Below are 25,919 nucleotides of genomic sequence, written 5' to 3'. Positions count from 1 at the left end.
ACCTGCGCGAAGCTACACTCGCAGCTAAATTCCGAGACGACATCAATTTTGAATCGGACTGTAGCTAAGTATACAATGGTCAATGATGAACAAAGCTAGTATCAAATAGTCGTAATGTATAAAATGGAGTAAATAGAAATTATATTACAAGTATAACAACTGAAATACAATGGTATATACCTATTATTGGAGTGCTTTTGTGTATTCTTGTCAGGACCCTCGTTAGTAAGGCTACTTACTGTTGATTATTGAAAGGTTTTAGAAAATGACGGTTAATATAGCATAGCGATTATTCCAAAAATAGTCATACCAACTTGATCTGTTGACTGTTCTTACCAGGAGTTACCGATCTTATTAAACCAGCGGCGCACATACAAGTCAAAAAACTTGTCACCAAAGTGGCTCAGCTAGTAAAATAGATAGGTAGGTACTTGTTGGTTACACCGCTGAACAAACCAGAACCAAATAGAGCGCCTCGCGGCTACTTCTGTACTTTTTACGCGGTGCCCAGGTTGTGAAGCCCTGGTCCATAGACTAAACAGTTCTTTGATAAGGCAAAATCAAAGACGTCGAAAACGCACCCTACGTCATCATTATTATTACAACCATTTCACGTCCTCTGCTGGATCTACGATACTGGCCGCTGCTTATGAAAAGGAATTATTTCCAACAGCTTCCGGAGACTCGCTTGATGTCTGTACACCTCGTTGAAGGTCGACAAACGCTGCGTTTACCGGCCTCCTGAGTAGTCCAAATTCCTTTTTTTATAGGAACAAGCATAAATTATGATACGATTCAAATATGTACTCGGTAGATGTATGAATAGAGAATATTTTCCGTAACTTCTATTGTAAAAAAAATTCACGGTACCCTTTGTATCGGAAACCGATGTCTGTTGCCGCACATCATGAATTTTGAAACGTTTATTCAGTTGAATTCAAGCCTGCCAACTGCCTATCGACCGAACTTCATTATGCAGCGAACGGCGGGTCCGAGGCATTGCAAACATTAGCAACATAGTAGAGATATTGATTTGCCGCCACTGCCAATAGTTGTCCTAAACCAAACACGTGACCTTTAGCTCCTATTGGATGATAATTGCTTTCGAATTGGATTACTAATCGCCTATCTATCACTTTCTCATTCTTGGATGTGTAATAAATCACGTTAATGTTATTAAATATTAGCCATTAGCCATGTGGTGATGGCCATTTAAAATACAGTTGCTATCAACCGTCCTCTTCCCGCTGATGTCGTACGAGGGGATGGTGGGAATATAACGGAGAAGCGCAGAAGCGTACTCCATGCTAATACTGCGATCACCAACTCGTCTGCCCAGCGTGGTGATTATTAGGATATGTTCTAATCGCGAGAGGCCTTTAGGCAGTGGACTGTTATAGGCTTTGATAGTGATGATGTTACGCTGTTAAACAAGGCGGTGATAGTCACTTTCGGAGAGAACGAGTACGATCCCCGGCACGAGCCTGTGTGTGCACGCACGGTATGTGCGTTATGAAATTGGGAAATTATATAACACTTGCTTAAACGGTGGGGGAAACACGTCGTAGGAGGTCGACTTCACTTTCGGGGGGTCGAGATCGAATCCCAGCACGCACATCTAACTTTTCTTAGTTATATTTAAGTAATTAAAAAAACTTGCTTCGACGGTGGTGGAAAACATCGTGAGGAAACCGGCATGCCTGAGAGTTCTACATAACGTTCTCAAAGGTATGTGGAATCCACCAAACCGCACTGGGCCAGCGTGGTGGATTACGGCCTTAACCCCTGTCCGTGCCCTGTCGTGGCTCAGTAATGGATCGATAAGATTACACTTAAAACGAACATAACTTTTTGACGGCCGATAGTGGGCAGCAACCCTGCTTTCTGAGTCCAAGGCCGTGGGTTCGATTTCCACAACTGGAAAATGTTTGTGTGAAGAACATTAATGTTTTATATTTTGTAATATATTTATTTAAAAAGGTATTAATTAGAAAAGTTATAGGTACGCGTGCTGGGATTCAATCTCTTGCCATACCTTTAATTTAATTTATCCATACTTATCATTATCATATTTTGATGCGATTCAATCGAATGATCGATTCAATCGCATCAATAATGCTTAAAATTTAAGCACTAACTAATAACTAGGTCAGTCGATATTTCGATATTTGTCTTGAAACAATTTTTAGTTACAAAAAACACTTTGGTGCTTCATGCAGTAATAAAAATATATTCTTTTACCTAAATTATTATCATATTTTGCATGAGAAAAGTAATATCAACTTAACATAGAAGAAATAAAAAAGTTACGTATAATGTATTAACATTTATATGAACTTTTCTTGAAAGTTTTATGAGCTTTGTTTACCAGAATAAGATAGGTAGGCTTACGTACTGTGTTATATCTAAATAATTTTATAAAGTTACTTTTAGTTAGGTGCTCATAACATTTTCCATATTCTAGATACTGAACTTGTTGATTTATATACCTGTTCGGTATTTTATTCTGGGACGCCAACACCAGTGACTGAAAAATAAATGCCAAAAGCTAACTACTAAACGTTACTTAGCGAAAGTAGGAAGTTAATACGAAGTGAAAAAAAAATTAAATGGACGGATGGATGGCGCTCCCAATGGACATAAGGCAGTCTAAGTCACTTTATATATTTAAGAAAGATGTCAAAAACCACTATAGTTTACATTAAAGACGACTTGCAATTGTATTTACTGTTATTAATGTATTTATGATATGTTAAAGTATATATTACTTTATTATTATTATTATTTTTAATATTTATTATATTATAGTATTATTTTATTTGTGTAATCTACTTCAAGTATTAGTATGTAGTTATTAGTATATATTTTTTTTAATATGCACAAACTGCTGTATGGTATCCTTTTGTTTTCCTTATCCTAAGGTTGCCTGGAAGTGATCGCTACAAAGCGATAAGGCCGCCTTTTGTATACTGCTTCTGTCTGTGTTTTTTTATTCTTCTTGTGTATTTTTATTTGTGTGCAAATAAAGAGTATAAATAACAATAAATAAATAAACCCTTCACCACCGAATATACCTATTTGTTCATTGTTATTAAATAGAGGGTTCAAATTATTAATGGGAACTTTTTTTCAGTTTTTTTTAGCCCACTTTGAGTTTTCCCATCGTCTTATTCTAGTTTTTTAACTTTTATTTTATTTCACTATTAACTAATACATCCGCGACCTTATCAGGCTTAGTGTTATGTTGTTTTGAGATAGTGGGACTGAGTGTATAAGTAAATAGTTACCCTACCTTACCTACCTAAACCTACTTACCTACCTACCTACCTACATTTTTCATTTTTTTTTCTTTGTTGCAGATGAAGACGAACAGAGCAAGAGGCTGCCTCCACCAACACCCATAAAAACTATGACATATACAGTAAGTGTTTTTCCACGTTCTGTTTTATAGAATAAAACATTGTCGATATTAGAATTTAACAATAAATAGCTCCATGATGCTTATTTATTTAAAAACTATATAATTGTTTATAATAACAATTTACTGTAATAATAAAACATATTTAGCACGAAAAGTATGTAAAGTTTTTTTAGGTACTTTGTGAAAAAGTTGAGTAACCCCTAATTCGAGGTTGAACAATTCGCAAGTGCCAATAGCTCATTTATCTCGTACAATAGGTACTTATAATAAATGTTTAATCTTTGGCGAAATTCGCAATCTAAATCTAAAATACTCGTTTATTAATTTGCCTAGTATTAAGGATATGGAAGGCGTTCCATGTCAAAACTTGAAATGGGAAATAACCTAGGATAGGATTTAACTAAGTATCAGGAAAATTCCCTCAATAACGATACCATATCGAGTATTTTCTTTGTTGTAGGTCCGTGATCGTGACACTCTCACGTCGCTGGCTGCTCGCTTCGACACTACGCCCTCCGAGCTCACGAAACTAAACCGCCTCGCCACTCAGTTCATCTTTCCAGGACAGACGCTTCTAGTCCCCGATAAGAGGAAAGGTGAGCCATTTTATATTAACACTCACATCATATATACTCTCAGCATGAGATTTCCACGCTAGCAAACGTGCAACGTTTTCGATTATCCAAACATTTAACGTTTAGTTAAAATTTACCTTATGTTCCTAGGTTTAAAGTCGTATATTCTATAGCAGCTGCGCGCAGTGGTGCTACCCGTGGTGAATAACTCTTTTGTTTGCTTATTTAGGAAGTGAAGGAAGGACGATAATGGATATAATGTTAATGTAAACCACCCATGGGAACTTGATCATTTTCCAGGATCAAAAGTAGGCCATGTTGGTCTCCATCCTATCAATCCGTCCAATCAAACGCACTTTCTCATAGAATAGTATAAAATACTGATTTATTCTATTTTACCACTAACTAAAATGAAACAAGATTAAATACATGAAGATCTTAAGTTACACACATAAGCCCGCCAGCAAAGCAGTATTGGTTTATCTGAAACCGTCTGGTACTCTCCATATAAAACTATACTGCAACGCACTAATTCGTATGTTAAATGTAACGCTTTGCCTCGGGACGGAATATACCTTTCCTGTACAATACCGCATAGAAACAGATTCACAGAGGTTCAATATAACTGAAAAACGCTTAAAAAGTTTATCCGCTGCCTAACAGGGGTATGGCACATGCTGAATTATCAGTACATTATTAACATCGTCTAAGATTGCAGAGTGGGGAAATAAGCTCCACCCAGCCGTAACCGTGCCAATGTTTCGGAAGTGTTGAACTCCTACGGATACGTACAAGCATTTGGTTGACGCCTGATTGAAGGCCAGAGACGGTACATTGCCTATAAATGTATATTTTTGGGTAGATATAGCGTTGAAATGTTTCGACACTCTAAATAATAAAAAAAAAAAAAAAAAAATATACCACGACAATACACACATCGCCACCTAGCCCCAAAGTAAGCGTAGCTTGTGTTATGGGTACTAAGATGACTGATGAATATTTTTATGAATTATATATACATAAATACTTAGAAAATACATATAAACACCCAGACACTGAAAAACACTTAATGCTCATCACACAAACATTTTCCAGTTGTGGGAATCGAACCCACGGCCTTCGACTCAGAAAGCAGGGTCGCTGCCCACTGCGCCAGTCGGCCGTCATGTCTCACTCCATCACTCTAAAATGTCTACTATTGTGTGTAAACCTCATACTGAGTAATATAGGTAGGTACTAAGCGTTGCTGAATGACAAATAACTTAAAAGCTGATTAAACCGTCTATGAAACTAATCGTCTAATATTTCAATTCTTAATATGTACACACATATTAAGAATTGAAATAAATATAAATTATACTTTGGTCCCGATTCTGTTCTTTATTTATAAGACACATCAGCAATTCATTGTTAAAGAAATAAATAGTGTAAGAATTTAAAATTTAGTTCTAGTGCCATTACAACAAACAATTGTAGATTTATCAGAATAATCTTTCCACTCTTTTTTTTTTTCTGATGCCTAGCAACATTGTTGCAATGCTGTGTTCCGGTCTATAGAGCGTGGTTGCCGGTGTAATTACAGGCTCATGAGGGTTAATAACTAAACCACAGGATCAGGACAAAGGTGGGCCATCGGCTTGGTCCACTTCCCGAATCCCCTGTAAGTCCACTTCCAGGGGATTCAATTCGAAAATAGCTATCCTTAGCTATCTTTAGACAATTTAATCAATTAGTTTAGTCATTATCTCTGCATTCTATTTCCACGACCTATTTGCATAATCAGTTGCGAAAACTGTTACTTTTGCGCCTGTGAAATAATATTAGTGATAAATCGTTGACTACATAATGCTCCGTTTTATTTATTTTAAGTCTACTGGATACGAGATTTCAGAGTAACCCTAACATACCTATTTGATTTATTTTGAATAATACGCACTTTATTTATTAACTATCGACTTATGTATTGTCTGCGAAAGGTGATGAAGTACCTACCCTATTATAACATAATTCCGTTCTAATTCTGGACTTTTCAATGCATAAGTTTAGGCATTAAGATAAAAGAATTTTACTATATGACTTTATGCATATCAAATAGGCATACTTGCATTTTTGAATTTTTAATATTATGAATTTATTAATTTGATATTTCTTAATATTTAACGTAGATATGTTACGTATGTGATTAGACCAATTGTTGTCCAATTGTGTATAAATCAATTAGGTAGGCCGCCTAACTACTAAAACAGTGGCATTTATTAAATATGAAATAATAGGCCATTTTTTTATTTTCTTCCTAATTATTTAAACAATGTTTTTGTTGTTTATGAGTGTTAAGTTTGATTTAAAATATTAAAAACATATTCTTTAATAAATATTATAACTCACGTGTATTTCTATTTTTAAAACATTTTTTACAGATAATTAATAAAAAAAATCTTGACATAAACAGTTACCTATGAAAAAACTTGGTACCAGAGATACTTTAACAAAGTGTAAATGACAAACGGGATAATACTTTACAGGTTTTAGAGGTACATTATGTACTGTCTCTGAGACTTATCTATAAAACCGAAAAGCTACAAATTCTTAAGTAAACCACTCCCATAGTTTTAACTGAAAGAAATCAGATAACATCACATGCAAAATTAAAATCATGTTACTCCTGTCCCTTTATTAGGTACGGGTCGCGTAGCGTAGGTACTGTGCGCGTGTCGGTCTTTTATCTGCTATAGGGTGTAAATACTTAGAATGTTTTGAATTCGTTTGTATGGGAAAATAAATATGTTTCTTTTGAATTAATATTTTCAAAGGGTGATTCCTTATGAAATATACTTTTGCAACTTTGAATATTATTTCGTAATTCTATTACACGTTGTATAAAAAAATACAAAGTTTACAAATGATCTTTCTCCCTATAATTATTTCCCGTTCAATCAGTGGCGTTCACAGTTTTCAAACCCTACAACTGCTGTCATCATTAGGAAACGGCGGCTTCGCCTGTATAATAGACTACTCATACCGTGACGAATCTGTAGAATGAGAAAATGCCTTGCGAAAACGACCTTCGGTTTATACTTTGCTAATACAGCTAATATTTCTAACTTGAACAAATTAAATGTTTCAAATATTAAATTGTATTTAAATTAACCGTTAAAATGAATTAAAGCATGCGCGCTTTTTCTATTCATCGAAGAAAAAAATAGGTTTATTCGAAATTGAAAAGTGGGAAATAGGGCAAAACTGGATCCGAATAATCTTTTGGGAGCTTATTTAAGATTATAATTTGATAGTTAAATGATTTTCGCATCTAACTATCTAACGTGTCTATCTATTTTTTTTTTTAATTAATAAGTAGTTTTGTAGAACTATAAAACTAATATCACTAAACGTTTAACTAAAGGAAATCAATACAATTTAGCAACTTACACATACACCACTCATTAAAATATAAACACGACGTGAAATAAAACTTCGTATTTGTGATTTTTACTTGAATATTAAAGTAATACAGTCTTGTGCCCTTAATGTAACTTACAAACTTGCGAAACATTGAACTAAATTTTGTGAGTAGAGAGAAGGACAACTTTTGAAATTTGACCTTCCATACAAATGACACTTTTCGTCCTAACGTGGATGTGACGTTAGTTTACACGTAAACTCACACTAAGGCTACTGATAACATTAAGTACAGAGTAAGACTACTGCGGCCTTGGAATAGCCATCGTGTGCTTGTATGTGGGACAACATTCTGCTATGCCAATTTTCTCTCACATTCACGATCCTATGACATATATTATAAAACATCGGTTAGAAAATATAACAAAGTATCCACAATTCATTATGTCATTTGTTTTTGACTCAACGCAAAGCCTCGACGGCAAAATCATGTAGCTATGTGTCCAATACCGGCCATTAACGCCTTCTTAGGCGTACGCCCGATAATCATTTACTTACAATATGTCTATTTTCCTGAAGCTTATAATTTCCGATGCGGAATTAGTAAAAGTATTATTTAAACATGTTATAAATGTTTACAGCACAACTAAATAACTGATAACTGAGAGTTTAGTTAAACAGAAAATGTTCCATACCGATTCTAAAATTCCAAAATTATATTAACTCTAACTAAGAGACTCATGGCAATACTTAAACTCCATTCGTTTAGGTGGCCTGGAAGATATAATTTTAAGTGATATGGTTGCCTTTTGCAGGTCATAAACTTAAGTGTATCCTCTTTATGTTTTCCTGTGTCATGCAATAGAGATTTAAAAAAAAAAAACTTATTAATTCTGGGATTTTTAAAAAGATACTTTTCTGTTACAACAAACAATGATATAACAAATCAATTTATTAAAGAAAAAGTAAATAATAAAATACATCATAACTTGTATTTTCATATTTTTTAATTTCTCATTTTCTATTTAGATTTAGGAAATAATACACTGCACGAAGTCGCGGGAAATCATTTAGTTAAATTCTACTTCTGTGTGCCAATTGGCAGTTTACCTGAAACTGAAAATAGGTTGTGCAAGTGTTCTGAAATAGGACTTGGTACTCTATTTGGAAACCGTATTCTGATAAAAATACCAAAGGATAAAATAAAAAACGCTATCCGTTTACCTTTTATATTCGTTTATAGAACTAAAAGTAATAAAAGTAAAAACAATTCCTTTAAATTAAAATAAAAACAACCATGCTCGTCTGAATTCCAGCTCATTCAGCCTTGGCTGCGTCGTGCAAATAAAAAAATATGTTTCACAACGACGTCACACGTCACGAAACTTTTTTTTTATTTGCACCACAAACAATACTACAACACTGAACAGTCGTCGCCGGCATCTTGCAAGCGCGCCCGCGTCATAGTTGTTCCCATCTTTTTTCATTCATAGCCAGTTTAATTAGCTCGTTACAATTTGTTAATTGCTCACAAGTACCTTTTCTAACAAACTATATGTCCGTAATTGGAGCGATATGAGTTCGTTTTTATCTCGCGCGATAAGTGCACCGATATAATGGACATTGTGTTAGTACAGCTGTTCAAGAATGTTCAGTTTCGAGTTCCTGAAGCGCTGGTATCACGGTGCGTTACGTCGTTTATTTATCTACACTTGTATTGTAATTACATGTGACAGATTCGTGTAAGGATCTAATGTCACACAGAATTCTAATGATACAGTTTTTCGACGTTTTTGATCATAAATAATATATAAATACCGACTGTGCTCGGGACCCTTCCTAATGAAGCAAGTTAGTGTCCTTTCCAGTACTTCTGGCCGGACCTCTGTGTCGGCCTACAAACTAGAATAGATGTCTTTAAGAAATGTCGACGTTTATGTGATCATATAAATTTAATTATACTAGCCTTAGTAGATTTTTTACAGTTTTACTCAGTCTTCTTCAACATTCTCACTTAATAACTCTTGGCCTGGACATGGGCACTTTCTTCTGTATGAGGAGAAAGACAGTTAGCTTTTACACTCCAGGTTACTCCAGGGTTGGCGGGGCTGTAACGATTACTGGCACGTGTTATAGTAACCGGGACCAATAGGTCACTTGCTCTACGAGGCACAGTTTTTAAAAATTAAACAAAGCATTCGTAAGTTATTTTCACTATCCCCAACGGATTGTTATTATCGTCTTGAAATGAAAAACGTATAGGGCACTTTCTTCTGTATGAGGAGAAAGACAGTTAGCTTTTACACTCCAGGTTACTCCAGGGTTGGCGGGGCTGTAATGATTACTGGCACGTGTTATAGTAACCGGGACCAATAGGTCACTTGCTCTACGAGGCACAGTTTTTAAAAATTTAACAAAGCATTCGTAAGTTATTTTCACTATCCCCAACGGATTGTTATTATCGTCTTAAAATGAAAAACGTTTGAAAGTATTGTAGTTAAATGTCAAAATTATTAAAATATAAAATTAATCACTTTTTTTCGTAAAAATCGTGAAATTGTGTGTTTACTGAATACTGTTATAAATCGAACAATAGTAAAGGATGACATTTCGTGTATAGTAATACAAATCACCTGTATAAGAACGTTGTAGGAAGTCTACGATTGTTTGCGAAGCTATAAGTATATAAAATGTGGAGTTGTTGTTATAAGGAAAGTCGGTATATGACCCTGGGTTCTGATAAGAATGTTATGATCGGCTGCAGATGGCGATAAAGACTCCGATGGGCCGTCTGAGAGCGGCGATAACACGTCGGAATCAACGCAAGGTGCACCCAGTGAGCCGGCGCAGGAAAAAGGTAACTATTTATCCTCATCATAATATCAACCCATTACCGGCCCACTACTGGGCGCGGTTTTCTTCCGGAAGGAGTAGGGTGTAGGCTGGAGACCACACTGGTCACTGTGGACTGGTAGACTTGTCAGCAAGTGACCTTCAATTGCTTAAAACAAATGACATCGAAAAATAAGAGTCGCGTGCCAGGGTTACATTTCAAACCCCGGCGAAAGTCAAAGTCCTAACCACCTAGGCTATCACTACTTCTAATAAAGACTAATGCTTATACATACGTAATATATAATATTAGTGTGGTAGCGAGCCACGACCGAAGCCATCATGACCACACTGAAAAAACTATAAATTCCCAAATTGCCACTTAAAACCACAGGGCTCACTACGGCGGGAGTTATCAAAAAGTCTTCTGGCTCTACCGAAGATATAATTACTTTTATTTACTGAAGAGAGAAATAATAGATCTATCATTTATATAAAGGTAATCCTTTCGAAGGTTGTTTATAATCACTTTAACCAGGCATATAACATATTATGCTTATGAAAATAAGAAGGAAATTGACATAACATGTGACGTAAATAAAACTGAGTACACTGAAGAACAATAAAGTTAAATTCAATGAATAGAGTTAGGTTTACTCTATGACCAAATAATGAAAAGTAATAATTTACATCAACACAAATTAATTTTGGTACATTTTATTCATATGTTACAATAATAAATAACCGTTCAAAAGGTCGTCTATATTATGTACCATTTAGCCCATGAAACAGTATTTGGTTTATGTTTTTTTATTGTTAATTTTAAATTCTCATGAAGTACAATAATTACTGGAGTTGCATAATTTCATTGTGTTTATTAATTTACCTTTAACACCGGCACTAAGATGATCGCTGGAGGTGGTAAATAAATCGGTATTAAGCGTGAGACATTGAGATGAATTTTTATCACTTTTAAATGTACTCGTAATTTGAATCGAAATGTTAGCCCTTTTTACCGTGGATAGAATTCGTGCGGTTAAATTATCGCTTTATCAAATGCACTTTATAAGGTATTTCCACATGGCTATTCACAATGGATTTACATAATAGCTTAATTTAATATTCAATACTCGTTGTTTAGTGACGTACAAAAACTTGGTTGCCCGTTTGTTAGGTTTTTTTTATTGTTTTGATGAACCGCAATACAATGTACTTGAAATCCTTTTATAATTTGTACGGACCATCGCACCACCGGCGGGCCGTAGCGCAAAAATAATGTAAAGGATGACATTCGCAATGTTTTTTTCTGAGGTAACAAGATGCGATTATCATCACAAAGCTCATGTTGCTGGCATATGAATAGTGAAACTTTTAAACATTTATAAGTAGGTATACTATAAAATGTAAATGTCACAGTCTATTTTGTGTATTATATCTAATACTGATGGACCCAGCAGATGACGTTCTGCCCGGAAAAGCAGCGCCACATTAAATTTGATATTTGAATTAACTTTTTAATTACGTAGCACACCCTACGTACCTTACGAACCAATATTTCCTGCCCAAACTCATTCTTAGAGGTTCATCTGAAGCGGTGATAGCTCAGTGGTTGGACTTCGGCTTTACTTGCGGGGGTCCGATTTCGAATCCCCAGCACGCACCTCTAACTTATCTAAGTTATGTGCGTTTTTTTAAGCTTGTTTTAAAATTTACAATTTCACTTGCTTTAACGGTGAAGGAATACGACATGTGAAAATCGGCATGCCTGAGAGTTCTCAATAGAGTTCTAAAAGTCCACCAATCCGCACTGGACCAGCGTGGTGGATTACGGCCTCAACTTTTGGTCTGTTAACTCATTCTAATTCAAAGGGTTGACTTTTTTCTTGGCGTATTATAATCTATGTATATGTATAAAAGCGAAATAGATGTATAAATATACGACAGAAGGTTTAGTAACCGATAGGCTGAATGTGTAAACAAAGCGTATTTTTGTTGTTTTCTTTTTTCTTGCAAGATCTTTTTATCTGTTCTATGATTATTGAAAAACTCGTCATTTCATGTGCTTAGAGACAAACATGAGAAATTGTGACTCAGTCCACTACTTCAGTTGATGCTGATTGCTTAAAATAATTTCATCGCAGTTTATCGCGATAGGGCGGTTAGAGTGTTGTTACTACTGATTCGCTTTGAATTTTAAATATAAAAAAGAAAACGTTGTAGAAAAATTCTTAATCGTCTTTCGAAACTAATAAATAACACTTAGGTCGGAAAAGTAAATGTGGCGTGCATAGGGGCGTCATAAATACTCAGAGTCTTTCGGTACTAGGGTGCAATGAAGTGAAAGTGTGATATTCTATGTTGGATATGATGTTCGCAGAGATCCTAGACAACCTGCGGCCCGTGTCGCCTGATGCACCAGCCAGTAGCAGCGCCCCGCAGCGATTCCTGAAGATAAACGTGCGGCACATAACTGATGGCCAGGTAACTTATAAACTTATTATTAACAGATGGATCTAGATTTTTTTTTTCTTGACGTATTTTTTTCTTTTATTATAAAATTCGTTATAGACAATAGCTGTTCTACACAAATATTAAGAGTTTGCTTTTCTGTATGTTTTTTTTTGAAGGCGCGAATCTCTGGAATTACCAGTTGAATTTTTAATATATCTACTAATTATTAAGGAAATATATCATATTCATCCCTATACATTAATTAGATAGGGTGTCAAGGTTTGTATGAAAGCCCGTAACTTTTCTAGATTTGGATGGATTATAAAAATTCCACCAGGAGAAAGTTTGTATGGGAAACTCATCAGAAATTGTACTCGGACAAAGACGCGAGGAACCGCTAGTAAATATTATAGGGTCAAATAATTGCAGTAAATAAGGGTAGGTGCACCAAATAATAACGAAAAGATTTTTTACATTATTAGACAGTAAAGAAAAAATTTTCTTTACTTGTTTCAACGGGAATAGTATATTAAACTTTTTTTTAAAAACATTTTTGTTTTTTTTCTAAAAAGGTTTATAAAATCGTTGTGATTTTTTAGGGCGTCGTGTCTGGTGTATTGCTGGTGACCCCAAACGCTGTGATGTTCGATCCGAATGTGTCAGATACGCTCGTGATGGAGCACGGGCCCGAGTCATACGGCGTCATCGCGCCAATGGAGTACGTCGTCAACGCGGCCATATTCTACGACATCGCACACATGCGTACACACGGCCCGGACCACAACGCACACAAGTAAACTATTAATTCTCCTTTTTTTAATTTATTAATTTACTCAATTTACTTTGAAGAAATTAGGTTATCTTAGGTTGAAACTGGAGTTATGGTTTTATTTAAATAAAAATTACTTCGTCACTGCTTGAGCTATTCTTGTACACGTTTTACGGTTGCTTTTTAAGCTCTAATACGTTTTTTTTTTTTTTTTTTTTTTAATAAAACCAATATGATGAAAGGAATTTATGATTTGGCCGACGGAGATACCCATATTGATTTTATGCGTATTGTGACTTATTGGCCGTAGTACTAGGCCGTATAATATATATATGGTATATATAGGTCTTCAAAACGAACAAAAACAATGTTTTTGATATTACAATTTTTTACTCGTCTGGTGTAATAAATAACTTAATACCTACACAATTAATCACACAGTTAGTTTAACAGTTAAATTAAAATGTTTATAGCGTAGCTAATACAATTTTAATGCTTGGAGGTAGTGATTGATTAGTTTTTATCGCGATCGTATCAGTCTTAATTTAAGTTACTGTCCTGCTGTCCACAGAGCGGAGCAAGCTGAGATCTACTACATGAATAAAGCTGAGCACTCCCCTGGCAAAGATTCTCTTCTAGTCAAAGTGAGTTTTAATGATAATTTATTAATTATAAAATTATTATTATATATATTTTTCTAGCTATGTGCAAATGTAAATTCAAAATTAATTTATTTCCAGCAGGCCTAGTTTATAACCATTTTTGTAGTGTACCGCCAAGTTCGGAACGCAGATTCCACCGAGAAGAGCCGGCAAGAAACTCACCAGATAGCTCTTTTAAAGAAAATTTTACAGTTTTAAAAACCTAGAATTTCTCTATCTTGTGAGTGAGGAGAACCTAGAATTTTTCTATCTTGAGAGAGAGAGAAATTAAATATAACTTGCTTTACCGGTGAACGAGAACATCGCGAGGAAACCTGCAGGCCTCAGAGTTCTCCATTATATTCTCAAAGTTGTGGAAAGTGTACCCACCCGCATTTGGTCAGCGTTGTGGTCGAGAAAAGACCCGTGGGCCGGCCAGCAATGGGTTTAAAAGGATGTTTTATTTTTTATAGTATTAATTGATGGTAAGTGTAACTGATGGTTAATGGAAATCCATCGCCTTTAAACAGAGCAACACCCCATAGGGCCGGCAACGTGACGTCCTGTCCATTCAAGCACAAGACAAGCACGCCCTTCAGACCGGGACACAGAATTGAAACAATACTACTTGGCGGCAGATATTTCTGCCGCCAAGTAGCATTGTTAGCTTGTTTATTACTACCACAGTAATTCTTGATTACGATTAATTTGTTGTCCAGGACGAAACATTCCCCGAGCTGCAGGCAGCCGGGGAGGGAGCCCCGGGCGTTGAGGGGCCTGAAGATCGACCCTCGTCCCTCGATACGGAGGAAAGGGGCGGTGCTGCATTCCCAAAGGCTTTCGATCGGGACCTGGTCACTCCCACACCCATCCACGTAAGCGCGAATATAATTATTATAACACTGTTAACTAATCCATACTTAACATTATAAATGACAAAATAACTCTTCAGTCTGTTACGCTCTCACATCTAAACCACAGAACCGATATGATGAAATTTGGTATAGCGATAGACTAGACCTAATCCCAAAAGTATCTCTGTCTGTTTGTCTGTCTATTACAATTTCACATCTAAATCACTGAACCTGATTTTGATGAAATATGTTACAGTAATATAATATAAGAACGACCTTGACATGAAATGTTGAGACCTTGAAATATGTTCATGCCCGTTTTTACAGTAAAAAATAACTTAATCTTATATTATTATACGTAAAAAGGGCATGAATGGGTTGAAATAAGGGATGAAAATCAGGAAAACTTCTTACTATCATTTACATTCTAGCCTAAATCTCATATAAAACACTTGTGATGTACCAATGTTGTTGTATTATAGCAACAAACAACGGAAGAGAGGCGAAAATCTCTTCTCGACCATCACTGGGCGATCCCGAGCAAGGATAGAATGTCCATCGACCAAGGAAGTGAGGTGAGTGATTATTTTTATGGGTTTTGAGAATCGGAAAGGAATCTGTTTTAAATTATGTAAGAATAATGCTGGATATAATGCTGAATTTAATCTAGGCCTTTATGTCTGATATATTACGTTATTTATGAAGTACAAATTAACGGTCCTTGTATAAGATTTTACGTCGTAAAATACATTTCGTTACATACGAACGTCATACGGAAAAATAGAAAGTGTTGCTTGCCTGCGCTGCAAAGTTTTACCCAGTTCAACTTGATAGCTTATCTGCTTGGACCGTCAATTATTAAAAAAAAGCAAAGTTTAAAGTGTTTTGATATAATTTTTATGCCGAAGTATTCACCAAAATTATAATAAAAGTCTGAGTTTTTGGGTTCAGGTAGTTGTGAAAAATAAAAGTAACAAATTGCTGCAGGTATCCTCGAGCGCAGACCACGGCAAGGAGGAAAGTCTCGAAACATCCGTAGCGGAGGGATCCGTTGAGGAGCGCGCTGGCAGTGCCGAGGGTGAAGGGGACGTGGAGGGTGAGGGCGAGCCCGAAGAGCGCGGGGAGAGGGGGGACGCTGCGCACTTGGTGAAGCTCTCCTACCACGACTCCGGCATCGATATCCGCGATCCACTACTGCACGTCACGCCCACCAACTCAAAGAAGGTAAGTCAAGATAAGAACTTTCGCACTTATATCCTGATATGATTTTGCTTGTATACAGTGTGGTCGTATAGGTTAAGTTGTAGAACGCGAGAGGGCTTTATAGAGCGCCGATCGGCCGTAACAGACTGTGATTACTATCATCGTATGAAGCATTAGGTATTATTTCAAAATGTCAGTTTAAGGATACCTTGACGTCCTTTAAATAAGGATTATAATTCTTAAACACCGCTAAATGCAATGAACCAGATAGGTTATCAGGAGGTTGTCGATAAGTTTGTATTGGTGAAGAAGAAGAAGAAAAAGACAGATGTGTGCCTATTAAATTCTTGCGGTAAAACTGAGCTTTTGAGTGCTGTATAGAAATTGACAAAGATATTTCTCCGTAGAAATCCGTAACACACAGATTGCAACCACAAAACACTCGATAGTTTTTTATGTTTGTATCAGACTGATCCTAGCAAAGGATAATTTTTTATAACATCTAAAAACTAACTTCCTTTAAATATAGCAATTTTTTTTTTTTTTAACAAAGTGTTCTTAGTTTATTTTAGGCCGGAGACGTGAATGCTTAAGAAAATTGCACGATTTAGTCCGTCTATACTTCGTTTCTTATCTACATACATTATGAGGACTTTTACTTAACTTACAAAATTTTATATTTTAACTGGGTAATTATTATCTTGATACATTATTTTAGGATCATCGTTTACATCACGAGGATTACTATCATGAAATCGAGACAATTTACGAAATCCCGGAGAGTGATGTCTCTATGTACGATTGGCACCGGGACTCCATTTACGAGTCTCAGTTTTTGAATTGCTTCCATGTCAATCAACATGATGTTGAAATGATGTCTTGTCCATCGACCGACGAGGTGAGATGGAAGAAGATTCTGTATCCTTGGTATTAGATTGGCACGCTCGTAAACGTTGGACGCTTTCGCGTATCGAAACATTATACTGTCAAGGTTTTGCCTTGGACTTAATAGTACTCATTTTGGAATAGCAAATCTGTACTACAGTTTTCTATTTTACAAACGTTCTGCCAAAAGCAATAGATTTAGAATTGTTGACAAATTTAAGCATTAAAACTATGAAGATAAGTTCCTTATTTCTTTAGTGTTCCAGCGTTTCGATACTCGATAGCGGCTCTAGAATTGCGCGCAAACTAGTCTGGTACTAAGGTTACGGTTGTGGGATTATCTGTGGTGTTTTGTTCAGCGATTTCGATATCATCATCCAACATATTGTGGACTATGTCTTGTTCTTTAGTGGTTTATAAGTTTCTTGAATTCTTTATAAATGGTGGATACTCTTCTTATAAGTTCTTATTATCGTTAAAAAATCACAGAAATAAGATAATCTTCTGTTCTTACGTGTCCGTTTTGTTTCCTTTGTTAATGTCGAATATAAATGTTGTTCGTAAAATGATTCGTTGATGTTATTTTTTTTGTCGATGTCTGATTTTGTCGATTCATATCTTTTGTTACTGTCGTTACTTTATACTGCATTCTAATGTTTGTTATGATCACCTTCAATATTCAGTGTGAAACTGCACTATCTATTCTTCCATGAACATGGTTATGGGCTATACTGGAGATTGAGTGCTCATTAAATTAAAATTGTATCTTATTATCTTCTGTCGTATTTAGTCATATAAACTTATATGATATACACTATACAGCGTGACAGTACAGTACCTCATATGGTTTTACATCGCTTTTTGTAGATGCGAACTGAGAACTACCTTTCTCTGTCTCACCTAATGGTTAGTAGGTATGTATTGGAAATTCTACGGATCACTAGTACCTGGGTTCGATTCGATTCCTGGGACGGGGAAGATATTGTTGGGTGTTGGGTTTCTGTGACAAGAAATTCTTAGTATTTCTCTTCTAGAGATTTTACACTTTAACTCCGTCAAATGTAAAGCGATTAAAAAAAAAATATTTTGTACTAGATAGGTTATACCACCCGATTATTTCTGCCCAAATTTCGTGAAGATCTGATGGATTGGAGATAGAAGATAGAACACCTCAGCGGACAGCAGAAACCCCCTTACTTAGGGCTTTACGGTACTGAATACATAACTGCTGCCATATTTATGAGGACTTCAGTGCTAGGTATAAATAAAAAATTAAAATTAAATCAATCTTTCTCGGTAAACCTATAGCATACGAATCAACCAACTAATTTCAATTCTTCCCTTAACGATTCCTATTCTTTGCTATCGATAGGAGTGTAAGAGTAAGTGTTAATTTCGTACTTTTAGGTGTACAGCGACGCCGACATAGTACTGTCAGCGGATTGGGTACCCCCGGTGTGTTTGCCGCGTACCGAACCTCCCCTCTCCGCGCCGCCGCTTGGCGAAAACGATAGAGCGGTGCGCAAACCAGCTGCTGTCTCTTTCTCGCTGGATGGAAACCAGAAGGAGGATCCCGGAAAACCTGATAAGAAGAACAAGGTATTCATTTAATTTTTGATAGTAAGCTTTTGCTTTAGTTCATAAAAAATAATATTTATTTAAGCTCGGCTAGATGTTGCAAACATGTGATTGATAGTGTGTGATTAGAGTTATTTAGATTTCTTGATAAATATCCAGTGAACAGTGGTAAATTTTAAGTTTTGGAGGTGGGCGTGATCACTGTTACGCAGTTTCATACTTTTACAGTGATAGGCATTTCATTAATTAGCGGTTAAGTTATGTTATTGTTCAAATATAAATAAATTAATTAAAAAAAAAATCTGCCTACGTTTACTTAATCGATCGCGTTAAAGTTAATTATGATTTACATCGAATCGAAAGAGCGCCATCTATTGACAATACTTTTTTCCACTATTGTAACTAGATAAAGCGCTCTTTGAATACCATACAAATCGTTCGGTTTTGGCCGTGGATGTTTCCAACTCCACTGACTAACATTTCGATATGACACCGCGTAGGAAACGATGGCAGCCATATGGGTATGATATAACTGTTATACCGCTAAGGCGCTCATATGTGAAAAATTTTTGTAGTGCGATGTAGATTCTTGTGACGCCATCTAGTTTGGTAGCGTGGAGATCGCGACATGTATGATAACAGTGATTTATCTTGGCAGATGTTAAAACGTCTTTCCTACCCGCTGTCCTGGGTTGAGGGCCTCACAGGCGAAGGCCCTCCTACCTCGCAGGCCGACTCGCTACCCACTTCCGCTGACAGCCACAACTCCACATCCGTATTCTCCAAAGTATTCAACAGGTAATAAACATTTTTCACTTTACTATCACTTTACATAATTACGCGTAAATTCAATTCATCCGTCTACAACCAAATTGTAGGCCACTACGAAAACGTGACGAGGGTTTGTGATCATAGTTCTGACTTGACTTAACATTTGACTCGTCGTAAAGTCTGTTGATCCCAGGTAACCACAAAAATCCCACGTAACTTAAGAGTTCGAAATGCGTTTGTTCTCAACAGCGTACTGCATTGGATGCTAAAAAGCCGATCAGTGCCCTTGTGTGCAAGCAGTTACAATGCTTTGTATATATAATATTTATATGTATACTAAAACGTTACCGCTCTTATATTTTTCCTAATATATTTATTAACATTAATAAGGTTATAGTTTATCGTAAGGTGACTACGGGTCAAATGCAGCGTAACGGTAAGAGCGTAACATATTTAACACAGAGTGGTGATCATTCAGGTTTCAAGTATATCTAAATTTAGTTAAATTGACGGGTATAATTAAACTAGAGCTGTCCTTTTCAGAAAACACTCTGCAATAAAAGAGAGCACTAGTTTTGGACCTCTCAATTAAGTTTACTTTAGATAATGTCTACAACTTCATCAGCGCCGTTATTTATCTAACTAAGTAATACACCATTTGCCTGCTTGCGAAAAAGGATTAGGAGAAATATATATTGTTTATAAAATAAATATGTAATAAATGTACTACAACAATACACACATCGCCACCTAGCCCCAAAGTAAGCGTAGCTTGTGTTATGGGTACTAAGATAGCTGATTATTTTTTTTTATGAATATAATACACATAAATACTTATAATATACAGATAAACAACTAGACACTGATATGTTCATCATGTTCATCACAATCGAACCCACGGCCTTGGATTCCGATAGCAAAGTCGCTGCCCACTGCACCAACCGGCTGTTCGGCGGTGTGTAGTGACAGAATCAAAGTTCCGGTCGTAATTTTAGTTTGGGTTTTAAAACTGCACTACAGAGTGCCAAGTGTGAGATTTTATTGACTACCATTCATATGGTATCGAAAGATCACAATCTAGGTAAAATACTGGGAAACCGTACAGTCACTAGATGGCGCTAGATGGCACGCGGAATAATATTAGCATTAAATAAAACAACGCGAACTGCTGTTAAAATAAGTAATCTTACTGATATCGCTACGTAGCGCTAAGGCCGCCTTTTGTATGCTACTACATACTTAAAGTGTATGTCCTTTTTTTTTGTTTTTCTGAACTAGATGTGGTGCACAAATAAAGATAATAAATAAATAAATTTTCTAGTAATGAAGATCATTTTGCCTTCATTATTTACCATAAAATAGGTTTCCCGTAACTTATTAAGATTACGCTGATTTCCAAACTATATTTAATTATTCAAAACTACTTATGCCTTAATCGCAAGCACGGTAAATTACACAAAGCTAATAAATTATTGACATGAAGACTTTTATTTTAATACGATTATATGATACCGATTAATTGCTAACCCACTCTTTTTTATTAATATTAAACGTTAAAGTTGATCGCACACTTAACCACGTGTCTTACTGCTAGAAATACGTGCGGGCAACAGGAATACAGCACTGTGAACTTTGCTGCGTGCCTGTAATGTGCGATCTGCATTAACAATTTACTGACTAACCTTGTACACTTTTTAAGGCTCATGTTATAAAAAGTGTATGTTTTTTTTTATATAATTACACATTCCCTAATGTTACCATAATGTTTCGCATCCAGTGATACTTTAGGATACATAATACTAACTAATGAAGTTAACCTTGGTGCTTGTAATACAATTATTAACACCGTCCTACAAACTGCACACTTGCACGTTCAATAAAAATTAATAATGTTGCCATTCTAAATTTTCCCCTTGCTACCATGGATGCTAACCGGGATGTACCGAATATGCCGACTCCGCTTCGTTCATTGGCATACACAGTTCACCAATGAACTTAGTGGAGTTTGGTACTGGTTTGTTCCTGAGTAAAACGCCTTCAGAGGAGGCGCCCCATGAAGTCCTGTCTGGGTACGTGAGCCCACCGCTGCAGAATCAAATGTGCCACTCCGTTATGTGTTGCCTTGACGAACTCTGTCCGGACCAAATTGACACGTTCTGTAATTGCAGCATTTTACTCTAAATCTTGTTTAACGCATTTCAAAACTTATTCACTAAGACAATATGTTTCAATTTGGTCTAATGCGTTTAGCCTCCTGTTTGTTACCACCTATAATGTTATTAGGCCCACTGACATGTGTTTGTTATTTACTGTGCGCTGTGCTCTTTGGTTTTTGGATGGACTTGTAAGACAGAGCAATTTGTAAAAAAATCAAGATTCGGTATAGAAAAAGGCTACGCGTCTCGGCATAAATTTTTAATTACACAAATCATAACCGAAATCTAAAATGTTCGTGTATGTTTACTAATTTCGTTAACCAATCTTGTTCCATCAATGGTTCTGTTTATATACCCATTCAACGTGTAAGGGAATAACGAAATACTGTTGAAGTGTGCACAAATATATTTCTAAAATATTTAATAAAAAGAAGCATATTTATTTTTCTATACAAACGAATTTAAAACATTCTGAGTGTTTACTTATGACAACCTTATTGAAGATAAAACACCGACACGCGCATAGTACCTACGCTACGCGAGGCGTACCTAACAACGTGACAGTCTCACATGATTTAAATTTTGCATGTGATGATAGGGATTATGTAACTGATTTATTTCAGTAAAAACTATGGCAGTGACAGCATAGCTGTAGCTGTTAGCGTTTCGGTTTCACAGCTAAGTGTCAGAGACAGTACATAATGAACCCCTGAAGCCTGTGGAGTGTAATTTCTGTTTTCATTTACACGTTTTATATGTGGTATCAGGGGTTTTTTTTTGTTAATTATTATTTGTAATTGCAGTGGAACAATTCGTGATGAACCGTCCAGGAACCAATTTGCAATTTTTTAACTTTATATGTAAACAAAATGCTAAGTGGCATGATGTATATGTGTTAGGACTATTAGATATACGAGGATATAGTTATATATAGAAAGTGTTACCTTTGTTACTATTGTTATTGCACTGGCGTGCCGATTCGACACGCTTTCCTAGATTAGACCCAACCTACTGTTCTTATGGACTTCTGTTTGTTTCAAATTTCTCCAAAGGAGACGCATAGTGTTTTTGTTTTATCCAAAGGCAGCTATTGACTTGTTTGAAACATTTAATCGAGCGTAGCCCCTCACTTGTATGTCGGGTTTATTGCGTCTGTACACCTTAAAACAGCCACTCTGTAGACTGTGGATACTTAAAAATTATGTTGGCCTTTTTACTCTGGACGTTGTTTAGTAGACTATTTTATCTCAAAATCCATTACAAGTAGTATCTTACTCTAAGCACTTCATTACAAGTATAAGCCAAAATTGTTGGTTTATTAAATTCTCTACTAGTTTTCTTCTACTTTTTCTTCAAATCCGATAATATTGTACAGAAATAAGTAAATTAAACTAAATGGTAGGTTTAGAAGTAGTGCTTCACACTGTATCCACTAGAAAAGTATCGCACTATTAAGACTTGTCTTTTAAGTTTAGTATAGCCTACATTAGTATGTAAAATAATAAAGTATGCGGCCTCTACTTACGTCATTTTGACTAAGAATGGAGCTTGAACTAAGATCTCAAATTGAGCGTTATTGCGTGAATGTTAGATCGGCTCGAATGATGCATATCATGCAAGTAAAGAAAGTCAATCGCCACCTTAAAAATATATATATGTTGTTCAGACATCTATGCAAAATATTATGCGTTTCTTTTGAATCTGTCATAACGACCTTCATGTGATTCCCTATTGGCTTCGAATGTATAGCTGTGGCGTGACGTCCTGCGGCTTACCGCTAGGTCCCAGGAGATTTATTGACATCAGTTTCTGGCTAGCAACGAATAGATTTAATTCGATATATTCCATATATCGATGCCACCAAAAATAAACGTCAAAGCGCAAGTCTCTAATCAATTACCTAATATTCTTTGCAAGCCGAATTTTAATCATTTTACTAGTAACTATGTACTTATATATTGTAATGAACGTTCAAATTCTATTGTGGTTTTATCATTCCCCACTCATTGACATCCTATTGGCACTCTTTTTTTTGATAAATATTATTTTTTTCAAATTTTGGCATGTTTAGTTTCTTAAAAATGTATTGTTCTCCTTAAAATGATTGATTTCAGTGGTATTTTACAGGTGCTGACATATCTACATTGTTGACGCAATAAATGTCTTGAAATAACTTTTCACCGACAAATTTTAATGAATCGACTTTGTTGACTGTATTTTATACATATCTGAGTGCCAAATTTTCTAAATAATTTTACTTCTTCGATCGCGTGTAAGTTAACCACGATTTAAATGGTAACGAAATTACGCCATCTAGTGACAGGACGGTTTCGCCGTATTGTAACTAAGTGGCGCTCCCACGATACCATATTAATCGTACGTTACCCTTCACGCGATTGAATAAGTAAACGTTAATAGAAAATCTCACACTTTGCACTGTATACTTAAGAGATGTGACATTGAAAGCACTTTCATGCTTATGGTTTCTCGGTGTCTAACAAAGCAGCGGCTTCTCATATTCAAACTTGAAGATAATGTTTTTAAATAATATCTTTATGCGCATCTAGGCGGAGCTCCCTTGGCGGATTTGGACGTTCTCATCCCAAAGCGACTGGTCCAACACAGCCACGACTCGACTATCGCAGTATGGTCTCAGTGGACGACATGCCTGATCTTTTCGCTTCTTTCGATAGTACGTATTTTTTTCCATTCGTTTTTTATATTTGCTAATGTTTATGTTTTCTTAACGTGCTCTCCAAATGAGTGTGAAGAACACTATTTTCGCTAATACTTTTTGATTGTAAATATATACATATTTATTATTATTTTTTGACGGCCGATTGGCGCAGTTTGCAGCGACCCTGCTTTCTAAGTCCAAGGCCGTGGGTTTGATTCCCACTACTAGAAAATGTTTGTGTGATGAGCACGAATGTTTTTCAGTGGGTGTTTATATGTATTTTCTAGGTATTTATTATTTATAAAAAAATATTCATTAGTCATCTTAGAACCCATAACACAAGCTACGCTTAAATTGGGGCTAGATGACGATGTGTGTATTGTCGTAGTATATTTATTTATTTTTTTAATTTTTAATTTTTTTTGTAGAATTAATACCGCGTCCAGCGAGGCCAAGTGACGACCCCCCGCTGTATCTGAGGTTGCGTATGGGCAAACCCGCCGGTCGCCCTCTGCCCCGCTCCACCCCTCTGATGTCCTATGGCCGCAAACGCATGAAGCCCGAGTATTGGTTCGGCATCCCTAGAAATAGGTATGTATGTGTCTTATAATTTGCGGTAATCACACGTCTTACTGAAGCGGTGATAGCTCAGTGGGTAGGACTTGGACTTCACTTTCGGGAGGCGGAGTTCGAATCCCAGCATCCAACTCTGATTTTTTAAATTTATGTGCGTCACTTGCTTCAACTGTGATGGAAAACATCGTGAGGAAACCTGCATCCCTGAGAGTTCTGCATAATGTTATCAAAGGTGTGTGGAATCCACCAATCCGCGCTGGGCCAGCGTGGTGGCCTACGGCCTTAACCCCTACTCATTGTGGGTGAAGACCAGTGCGCTGTAGTGGGCCGGTAATGGATTGACGAAGATCAAAGTCAAATATTTCGATGATACGTCATACTCTATGGTATGGTGTAAGTGGTAATAGAGTAGTAGTTAGAGCTTCGGTCTCTCTTTCTGGCGAACTGAGTCGGATCCTTAGCATACACCTTTAACTTTTCGGAATGCGTGTTGTTCATTCTACCCTTGTTGTGGTGTACCATTCTCATACTGAGGGTAGACCCGCGCCCTGTGGTGGGTCGATAATAGGTTGATTATAACGTAGATGGTATAAGTGCAGTTGATCTTGGAGAAGCTAAAAACGCTGAGAATTACCTTTATTTACTAAAGTAATTCTTTCTCGAGATGTGCCTGTCCTAATCTATAGAATTGTATTTTTTCTTACATAGGCCTACTTTTCGGAGACAAACAAATAAAACTTATTGAGGTCGCCAATTATCCTACAATGAAAATAATTAAATAATATAATGTAGTACCTATAATATCAGAATCAGCAAATCTTATTAACTACCAGTAGAATTTATTATATACCCGTATTTTTTACATACTAGCTGTTGCCCGCGACATCGTCTGCGTTTGATTTTGTTTTTTGATGTGGCATTAAATTTAATTGTAGTTCTAAAAAAAAAGAAACTAACCAACTAACACTTCCAAGAATATGTGTACAAAGTTTCTTGAGGATCGGTTAAGTAGTTTTTGCGTGAAAGCGTAACAAACAAACTTACATTGACATTTATAATATTAGTAGGGATAGCTGTTGCCCAGGTTCTTCGTAAGTGTTTAATACAGTTTTTTTTTTTATATAACCCGTAGGA

The 25,919-nt window shown here is 36.1% G+C and overlaps 1 protein-coding gene across 14 annotated transcripts in view; it reads left to right on the top strand.

The window, feature by feature from the left end:
* LOC120637619 (TLD domain-containing protein 2) overlaps positions 1 to 25,919 on the top strand; it is a 185,805-nt gene that overhangs the window by 120,756 nt on the left and 39,130 nt on the right. For 12 of the 14 annotated variants that reach the window (XM_039909515.1, XM_039909514.1, XM_039909517.1 and 9 more), the window contains 13 exons: positions 3,360 to 3,421; positions 3,882 to 4,017; positions 10,157 to 10,249; positions 12,602 to 12,705; positions 13,275 to 13,468; positions 14,016 to 14,088; positions 14,805 to 14,960; positions 15,422 to 15,514; positions 15,927 to 16,163; positions 18,435 to 18,626; positions 19,264 to 19,403; positions 24,100 to 24,224; positions 24,638 to 24,800. In XM_039909515.1, the coding sequence (XP_039765449.1) occupies positions 3,360 to 3,421; positions 3,882 to 4,017; positions 10,157 to 10,249; positions 12,602 to 12,705; positions 13,275 to 13,468; positions 14,016 to 14,088; positions 14,805 to 14,960; positions 15,422 to 15,514; positions 15,927 to 16,163; positions 18,435 to 18,626; positions 19,264 to 19,403; positions 24,100 to 24,224; positions 24,638 to 24,800 (1,768 nt within the window). Of the gene's footprint in view, positions 1 to 3,359; positions 3,422 to 3,881; positions 4,018 to 8,817; positions 9,077 to 10,156; positions 10,250 to 12,601; positions 12,706 to 13,274; positions 13,469 to 14,015; positions 14,089 to 14,804; positions 14,961 to 15,421; positions 15,515 to 15,926; positions 16,164 to 16,860; positions 17,041 to 18,434; positions 18,627 to 19,263; positions 19,404 to 21,358; positions 21,446 to 24,099; positions 24,225 to 24,637; positions 24,801 to 25,919 lie in introns of those variants that run through there. The other 2 variants (XM_039909523.1, XM_039909520.1) reach the window with 2 other exon arrangements.

This window comes from Pararge aegeria, chromosome 4, assembly GCF_905163445.1.
Source record: "Pararge aegeria chromosome 4, ilParAegt1.1, whole genome shotgun sequence".
NCBI lineage: Eukaryota > Metazoa > Arthropoda > Insecta > Lepidoptera > Nymphalidae > Pararge > Pararge aegeria.
Note: the sequence above shows the minus strand (reverse complement) of the source record. Positions and strands in the feature narration are given on the sequence as shown.